The following is a 9,289-nucleotide window of genomic DNA, read 5'->3' as shown; positions in this document are numbered from 1 at the left end:
AAGTTAACGTTAAGAAACCAGGGCATAAAATGTGACAATAAACTCTTTATTTATTCATTAAAATGTACAATATTTAAACTTTTACAGAGGATACCAAAATAAAAAATATACAGTTATAAAATACTGTGAATCAGCCCTTTTAATTCACAGATTAGAAGGGCTGACAATTGTTATGTGGCGGAATCATGTTGGAAAGTCAATGTCAATGCAAGTACATGTAGTACTCTATGTTTTTACCTATAACATGATCGGACAAACAAAACTAACTTTTAAACAAAAACATAAACTAAACAAACCTCTCAGTGTGGAACAAAAGAAGCGACACTGCTCCAGGAAATGCATTTAAAACAACATATGAATCACACTGGAATGTCTGGTCTAAACCAGTTGCATTAGGAAAAACAGCCAAACCGTGTGACTTTAATGAAGATAATAAATTAAAGAAAGAATCAAAGTCTAGCCCAAGGCGTGAGATCTCTCTGGGGAATTTGCTGTGCACGTCAGAAAGATCCAATAAATAAACTTATTTACAGTACATAGCATTTCAGAGAAATCTCACTTCCATTAAAATGACTCCAAGGGTTGAGCCTGACTTTCTTTTGACATTTGTTGAGGAACATAACCAGTTCCTTGTTTCAGCTGAGGTGTCAGCAGCTGTTTGGTGCTCCACAAACCAGAGCCATCATACACAGTTTATATCACTTGTTTTGTCAGCTGTGACACATGCGATTGAAGGAACTGAAGAAAGTTTGCCCCAACGTGTTTCTTGTTGCAGTGAATCTTACATTCGACTGAAATTCTAGAGTAGACAGATGGGGAATTTTCTAAGAAGGAAGTTTATGACACTGCTTCAACAGTGAGATGAGATCTGCCAATGAAAATGTTGTCTGTCAGCAAGTCAATTCAAATACAGTGTTTCAGAAAATAATACTAGTTAAATTCAAGTTTTAACTTGTTCCACAACAGCACTTCAACAAAACGGCATGTCAATAAATTCTTGCAAACTCTCCAACCTTTGTAGTAGAAACATTTCCTCATTGTGAGGTTGTTCAGAGTATTAAAAACGTTTGTGCTGCCTTTCACCCATTACTTCCTGAAGAAAACCTCATCATTGTGAAAAAGTAGTACCTCACTGCTAAATTACAAAAGTGTGAGACCTACTGTCTGTCCTAAACTGTACAGCGAGTTGGATTTAAAAGCCCAGCTTCTATGTGCTAGGATTAAAAAAAATTGACTCAACAAGGTGACATGCACAATTTAGCTTACTGTGATGCAATGAATTTCTTCTGCGTCTCTGCATATCTTCATAATGAACACAACTTTGGAAAGTCAAAGAATGGAAGTCACACATAGTCACAGTTTAGGCTGGGTGAATTGGATTTTTTTTAATTATACATTATATAGCACATGTGACAGTGTTGTACTGTGTTCTGTTCACCGGTCTTAGCTGAAATACATTATCAGCTCACAATTATGGCAGGACAAACCTTACAACACTTACTTACTCTTACACTCACTGGCCAATGTATTAGTTGCACCTGTACTAATGCAAGGTAATACAGCACCTCTACATTATAATGCAATTTGCATTATATTAGAAGGCTAATATTTTGGCTCATGTATTCATAGAAGCAACTGCATATCAAACTAATGAAACAGATAAAGAGACATTCTGTGATTCATAATCTAGCACATTATGTTTTCACCGAACACCGAGGGCTCTGTCGAGAAAGTTTGCAAAGTTCTTTGGCTGTCCAGGTAAGAACGGTTGAAGAATAGCGAGATCCATGGTCTTCAGTGTTTCTGTCAGAGTGCTGGAAGAATTCAGAAGACAACGTTTGTTATTGCTGTTTCAACCACTGACAAGTGCACAATCAACCTGAGGAACACATACCTGCATGTGCAGTAAAGCAAGTGTGAGTCAGTGTGCAGCTGTTCAGCCAGTTCCAACTGGTGATTGTTCATTAGTTTGTCATTGACCACAACCAGCAGAGGTTTGCCTGCACCGAGCGCCTCCAGACAACTACCAGCCCCTGAGGAGAAAACCATGATCCAGAGTAGATGCAATTTTATTTACTAAAAGTGACAGTTTTATTTCCCCTATTTCGTGGACCTTCCCATGTCAGAGCAGAATGGCCTTGTAAATATTTTATTTCACAGTTTTGAACCACTACACATTCATGCATAGTGTGACAACACAAATGTGTGGTTTAAGAGACAGATTTAGATTCTACACATCCAGTGTGAATTAAACTACAAAAACTGCATGTTTTGGAAAAAAAAGATGCTTTTTCAATGTTTATCCTTTTGTGCTTGTGTATTTTTAATACTCACCTGCGTGGCTAATAACAAGATCAGCCTGCTTCATGTCTTCTGCTATGGAGTCTTTAAATCGAAAAGCCTCCACTCTGATGAGTGGACAGCTGTCAGCAGTTGGAAGAAGACTTCCTCTCCCGACCTGCAGAACCAAACGCTCATATCCACGAGCCTTTAAAGCCTGTGGGAAGACATAAAAACACACTATTGCCATTTCAAAGATGAATGGATTTTGCAAACAAATTAAAGTGCAAGGTTTATGTTGGCCCAGTTTTCCCACTAACTGAAGAGAACAGGTCAGAATTACCTGCTTTGACTAAATTATTTTTAGGACCAGAACCTGACACCAAGCCACAGGTTTTGACGTCACGTTCCTTATTCTATGGGTGTTATGTTCCCAGGCAGAGCTGAGTCCCATTCAAACAAGTCTGCATTGTGAGTTTAACTTCCTAACCTACAGTCCTTATAACAATACCAAACATCCCATTGTAGAGGCAGGACTCTAGAGGCAAATAGGATCTTCTTTCATTCGATCTTTTTTAATTCAATGAACTAGATATTTTATGACCCAGGGTGATTGGATGGTATCGAACAGATGTATGTCTATAAATAAACGTCTGGGTTCGATAACGTCACCGTTTGGTTGATTACTTTGCTACTGAAACCGACTGTTATCGCTAGAGCTGCCTTTACTTACCTGAACGGCGTCTAAAGTCGTGATGTTTTCAATGAGCTCGTCAAAGCTCGTAGTCCCCACAGTTACAAACACCGTCTTCATGCCCACGCCAGTAAAACAAGCCTCTTTAATCTTTTAGTTCATTTGTTATTTATCTACTGCCATGGCAGTCTTTACTTTGACAGCAACTTCCGCTCCTGTGACGACTAGACGTCTCAAACGATGACGTCAACACGCTACGTAGGGAAAAAAACATGCTGTGCTGCCCCCTGAAGGCGTGGAGGTAAAACTGCCATAGACGCACAATAATGAGTCTGCAGCATGGAAAAATACCAGGGTCCAGCTTGTTGTAATATCTCAGCACATATAAAACGCTACTGAGCGTCTACACAGGGCTCCACAAAATGTTATAACAATAATAACATTCATGGACATACGTTGGTATCAAAACATATTAAATCATTATAGAACCAATACTAATCAATATTGGATATTTTACTTTACAAAATGCATTTAACATTGTCCTATTGCTATGTCAATGCATAAGCAGAAGTCACTATTGTAGCTTGATCTGTATCTATAGATTTATAATATCATTCTTTGCCCTTTCTTTGTTCCTGCAGGAGTTTCCTCCTCCCCATGCAGTAAAAACAGCTTTAATGTGTGAGCATTTGTCTTTGTGTGTGTAACAGACTAGCGACCGGTTCAGGTTGAAACCTGATGTCCTTTAATAGCTAAAATCAGCTACACCGGCCCTGGAACGGGGTTATAATTGAATCTGGGTGGAATAAAACCATATGAGGTACTGTAAAGAATCTGGCTCCTAATTTGTGTTTTTCATTCAACAATCTGGCATCTGAAGCATCAAATCATATTTTGAGAGTTTGACCACTTTAGATACTCCTAGTATGCTGTAATGTATCACACTACACTTGAAAGCCACTTGAAATATGTTGGAAGATGGAAGCACCAGGAGACCAGTGTCCTGTTTTTGTCTCTACTGCACATGTATCCTGTGGTGTGGCCAGAAAGAAATGCAGCAGGGACCAATGAAAAAACAATTCAGAGGAGATTCTTTTCCCTGGAGGAGCTTACAGGAGCAGTGGTGACCCTGCTGATTACAGGGACGTCCGCAACCCCACCGCTTCCACGCGCACACACCGGCCGCTGCCAACTCTGAGGGATGCACAGGCTCAGAGAACAGCTCCACCTGACAGCCGCAGTGCAAAGAGCGGGGATGGTTGTTTCTGTACTCCGTGGGATGTGAAAACGGCAGCAGCACCACGTGTGAAAAATGTAAGGAGAAAAACTCAGTCGCAAACACACCAGGCCCATCGCATAGTGCCAGGGCAGTGCACAGAATCACACACCAGGAAGTGGAATATGTAGGCTGCTACTGAAAGTGATATTTTTAGACAAGGAAGCATTTTAACTCTTTTGTTTCCTATTTGCCAGATATGATCAGAAACATCAACCAGTTTAACCACTTTTAACACTTACGGTGCCTCATTTACTGACAGAAGATGTTTTAAAAGTACCAGAAATAAAATAAATGTTGTGTTTCTACACAACATTTATTATTGATATGCTGGATATTATTATGATCATAAGGATGAAGACTAGCAGTTAGTACATGGGTAATAGGAGTAACTTGTTTTGTTACCCTTTCAGCGAAAACAAAATACTAGTGGATGGACAATGTCAGAGAGAAAACTAATAACAGTTCACACAAATCCAGTGGCACACCAGTTAAAGATAATACTGTGACTGTGTCCCATGACAGAAACACAAATGCAAGCATGTTTATTACAAAGTGATGAAAATAAAGAAACATGAGACCAAGGTTCAAGAGAAGTTATTTAAGGCTCTGTTAAATTCTCAGCTTCAAAAAAAGAAAAAGTCACAAAAAGCAAAGGCTAGTATAAAATTAAGAGTTTAAAACCGGTTACCAATGTCATTAGTTTTTAATAAATATGTCACTATAAGAAAAAGAAAAATACAAAGATAAATCGGATTAACTGTGCCAGAACATTTCTCAAATCACGTTGCAGCGGGAAGTTATTAGGAGGACAACAAATCAGCGTTTCTTGGAATTAAAGCAACACACGCCATGTAGTCAAACACAAAAATGCACTGTGAGCTTCCTTTGGTCGCTCCAAAATTTCCCTCCTACTGAAAAGTCTGCGAGAAAACTGAAAATGGAAGACCTGCGTCCACACGATTCATGCCTTGTAAAGAGACTAACAGAATTCAAGGTAAAAACAATAAAATGGCTCTTCCTTATCACTTCAAGTTGATTTTGTAAAACATTCTCAATTTTGAGCATGCGTGGTTTCAGACCAGTTCAGCTGCTTCAGGGTACTGCAGTATCAACTACAGGACACCAGCGTAACATGATAAAAAGGACCATTTAATCGAGTCAAAGTAAATCCTGCTGGAGTTTTTGTCAGAAGGCTTTCAGAATAAAAGTAAGCAGTACACCTGAGCAGCAAGCTGATCCAAATATACACGCTTAAAAGTCAAAATGTTTCAACATTATGAAATACTAATTCCAAACTCGAGACATAATACAAGTAATAACAAAGTATATAATAGTGATTAGAACAGCTTTAAAAAGAAGCTGCAGCCTCACACAATCCTGCTCATTAACTCAGGGATACGTCTGGCTAAAGGGAAAAAAAAAATTCACAGATGGTCGTTCTTACAAGTCCGTCTGTCTGACACCATCGCGGGTCAACGCAAAGGCCGTTAAGGTTGCAGCAGAAACGTCTTCTAACAGTTAAGGTATCAAAAATAAGACTGACGTCTTTCCTGTCAGATGCTCTGTGCCAGACAGTCAGAAACGGATGCAAACAGAAACTTTGTCAGCAGAGTCAAAGTCAGGTTGTCCCCAGGTTCGTTGAAATGCTTGTGGTGATCCAGAAAATGATGCGACGTCTATTAAAAGAGAGGAGGAGAGATTAAGAGAGACAGAGATACAATGCGACTTAGTAATAGAACCAGTGTACGAGTGGATCTGTGCTGGCAGACAACATGTAAAGTGAACTTCCTGTTTTGGAACTATTTCTTTTTCAGGATGTCACATTTTCCTCTTTCTGTGGCTCGGCTCGTAGGCCTGTCTGCTTCATCAGGGTCTTTTTCCCTTTGGTGGCCCTGAGCTACTCAGGCAGATTTGTTCTTCGTGCCACATTCTTTCTGCAATCCTATGATAACAACCTAAACCAACGGTTTGTGTGCAACAGCACCACCCACTCGTCTTTCTCACTTCCATCGCTCCCTCACACTGCACTAAAACGCCACACAGTCATCCATGTGTCACATCTCTCCTCAGCTTGTGAACAATTTTTACACAGGCACTGCAGGGACATTTTAGCACATTTTGTAAAATTAGCAAACGGCCAACTGTCCTGTGTTTGTGTGTTTGAATGCAACCTCTCTCTAAAGAGGATGGAAGCCGTAATGCCCATACCTCGTCCTCACTGAACTACGCAGGCTGTGCAGCACTGTTCCTGCTTCTCCGGCAGCGTGGAGTAATTCATCTGTCGGACAATCTCAGCAAACAGCTCGTCCACCATGGTCTTGCTTTTGGCTGAAGTTTCAATGAAGGGGCAACCCCACTCTTGAGCCAGAGCTCGGCCATCGGACCCAGCGACCTCACGTTCCGACTCCAAGTCAACTTTGTTCCCAACCAGGATCAACGGCACCTTCTCAAAGCGCTTCACTCGCACTATTTGGTCTCGCATCGGTCTGATGTCCTGGAAGACAAAGAAAGCCACATGAGAGTGTAACCTGTCATAATAAGCGGTGCCTTATCTGTAGAAGACCATGTAAAGGGCTGTGCCACTTTTATACCCAACACACAGTATACTAGCTTGTGTTACTTTTACTCTTCTGTTATTTAACACAAGAAAAATGTGTGTCTATTAACAGGTGAAGGGATATTTACCTACACAAATAAATATACAAGAACAGTTCTAAACCTAAATAGTGCATGTAATCTCAAAACATAAACCCACAGCACATACAACCGTTCTTTAGTGCTCATCCATCGTGTCCACCATACTGTTGGACGTACTTTAAATGTTTAACCTCATATATGCTCTACCTAATGTGCTGTAGCTGTTCCAGTTGGCTTGATGAACAGTTTCATCTGAGCGCCAAGCCAGTAATCCACTCATCATCCCTTCTTATCTTACTCCATTGGTAGTAGTTGAAAGATATTATCAAAAAGAACTGCTCTGTGCATGTATTAGTTCCAAATACCACGTGGGTTTCTTTGTGATAAAGAGTCAGAGTACACTGAAGGTTCTACTTGTATCCAGTTGAAAATGAACCTACAACTGTGTCAATAAAAGGAGCTCAAATACGTCCTAAAGTGACTATATTTGAGTGATCTATGTGGTTGGAGAAAATAGCACACACAAACATTTTGGGACAGTTCTTGAATTTACAGTAGTTTCTCTAAAAAGGCAATGTGTTGAAAATGTGTCCTGTACTGAAATTTGAATATAACCGCTGCTATTTTAAAAGCCAAAATGATCTTATTAAAAAGAAACACTGTCTAACTCCATTGTCAACGGCTGGATCTATCTTAGTCCTAAACAAAACATCAGTGTTTGTACTACACGAAGACTGTTTATACAATACATATCGTTACACACACGCAAAATAACTTACATTCCACCCACTAAAGATCTGTTTCGATTGTATAGTACATTGTCTAGTACAGGTGCGTTATAGTACTACTGATTTAGACTCTAGTCTAAAAAAATAGACCCTTTATGACAAGTGAGCAAAATTTGTGACCAAAGATAATTGGTCACATTGGTCACAGATTAAATAATAACTTTAAATTTGAACTATGTTAGGCTCTGATTAGCAGCGGTCGCTGCAGGGGTGATATGAAGCACACCCAACAGTCTGACCCGACCCTAACACAGCTACGGCCACGTGCCGTTCTCACCTGGAAAGACTGCTGGTTGACCAGGCTGTAGACCAGGATGAAGCCCTGTCCGTTCTTAATGTACAGATCTCTCATGGAGGCGAACTGCTCGGTCCCCGCAGTGTCGAGGATCTCCAGCACAGAGGGAGACGAGTCCACCTCGATTTCCTTGCGGTAGAAGTCCTCGATGGTGGGGTCGTACTTCTCGATGAAGGTGCCGGTGACAAACTGGACGGTGAGCGCGGACTTACCGACGCCGCCGCTGCCCAGCACGACAACTTTGTACTCCTTCATCTGGGCGGTCGAGGCAGGCTAACTTAGCAGCTAACTACTTAGCTACCGTGCTATACTCGCTCCAGAAACATTTATCAGGCCTTAAAACGAGCTAACAAGTGAAGGAACAAATGTTGGCCGATTAAAAATAACGCTACCCCACTCACATAAACGAGGATCTGTTGCGCATCCTTCCCGCTTTTCTACTATGACGTAGCTTTAGTGTCTTTTAACGGGTAAAACTTGGCGTCGGTGAACTTCGGCTAGCTAGCGGCAACGCTAGCTCTTCTCCTTCCCATGCTCGAGCCTTCACATCCGATCTGACGCTGACGAACCCCACGTACCGGGAGCTTTCCGTCCAGCTACCGACTCCAAGTCGCGGATAACATTACTATTTCCCTACGAGCACCGTGCCAATTCCGCTACACACATACGCACGCACGCACGCACGCACGCACACACACACAGCAGCCTGCCGGTGTCGCAAACTACAGCACCGGTGATGTCCCTCCGTCCACCCGCCCGTCCGGGCCTGGTTCTGGCCCGGTACCTCGACACTCGGACGTGTTATCGATGGACAAACAGCACATTTAATATTGGAATCCTGTGATCCATTTGGCGAGGGTTTGTAGCTGCTCTGTTGTACGTTTGACTCCCTGCAAATCAGGTTTGATTACAGAAAGAAAAGCCTTTTCCTCCAACTGGTTTCCTGCAGCCAGCGACCTTGCTTCCGGTAACGGCAACCAGACATCCGGTGGAAATGTTTCAGAATAAAAGCGTCCTCCGAGCGCTGCGAAAAATACAGAGCTGTGTTGCCGTATGTACAGCTAAAATCACTCATAAATACAGGAACCTTTCTTAATTTCCACATCATTTCAACTAATTACATTATCAATTTAGTAACATAAAATATCTGTGCAGTCCTTCAAGTTGATGCTCAGCGGCGCCCCCTGCTGTTAGATGTGCAACAGTGCCGCTGTATTTCATATCCATGAATCCTTTCTGGACCTGGACCTGGAAAGCCTTTTACTTACTTCAGATTATACACCAAGGAATGGTTACTGTCATTCGGGGACTGTACC

General features: G+C 41.5%; 2 protein-coding genes across 2 annotated transcripts; both read right to left on the bottom strand.

Moving 5' to 3' along the window:
- Window positions 1–1,370: 1,370 nt before the first annotated feature.
- On the bottom strand, window positions 1,371–3,207 carry zgc:92907 (uncharacterized protein LOC436733 homolog). Its single transcript, XM_029166031.3, has 4 exons — window positions 3,014–3,207; window positions 2,335–2,497; window positions 1,895–2,033; window positions 1,371–1,814 (listed from the first exon to the last, which is right to left on the bottom strand). Exons 1-4 carry the CDS (start codon window positions 3,092–3,094, stop codon window positions 1,703–1,705), a joined length of 495 nt encoding a protein of 164 aa, XP_029021864.1. The 5' UTR covers window positions 3,095–3,207; the 3' UTR covers window positions 1,371–1,702.
- A 1,573-nt stretch (window positions 3,208–4,780) lies between these two features.
- Window positions 4,781–8,958, bottom strand: rap2c (RAP2C, member of RAS oncogene family). The gene is made up of 3 exons (XM_029165526.3): window positions 7,956–8,958; window positions 6,462–6,747; window positions 4,781–5,929 (listed from the first exon to the last, which is right to left on the bottom strand). The coding sequence occupies exons 1-2, from the start codon at window positions 8,226–8,228 to the stop codon at window positions 6,469–6,471; spliced, it is 552 nt and encodes a 183-aa protein (XP_029021359.1). The 5' UTR covers window positions 8,229–8,958; the 3' UTR covers window positions 4,781–5,929; window positions 6,462–6,468.
- Between the last annotated feature and the right edge of the window lie 331 nt (window positions 8,959–9,289).

The sequence above is a fragment of the Betta splendens genome, chromosome 10 (assembly GCF_900634795.4).
Source record: "Betta splendens chromosome 10, fBetSpl5.4, whole genome shotgun sequence".
In the NCBI taxonomy this organism is placed as follows: domain Eukaryota; kingdom Metazoa; phylum Chordata; class Actinopteri; order Anabantiformes; family Osphronemidae; genus Betta; species Betta splendens.
This window is presented reverse-complemented; position numbering and strand designations above follow the sequence as displayed.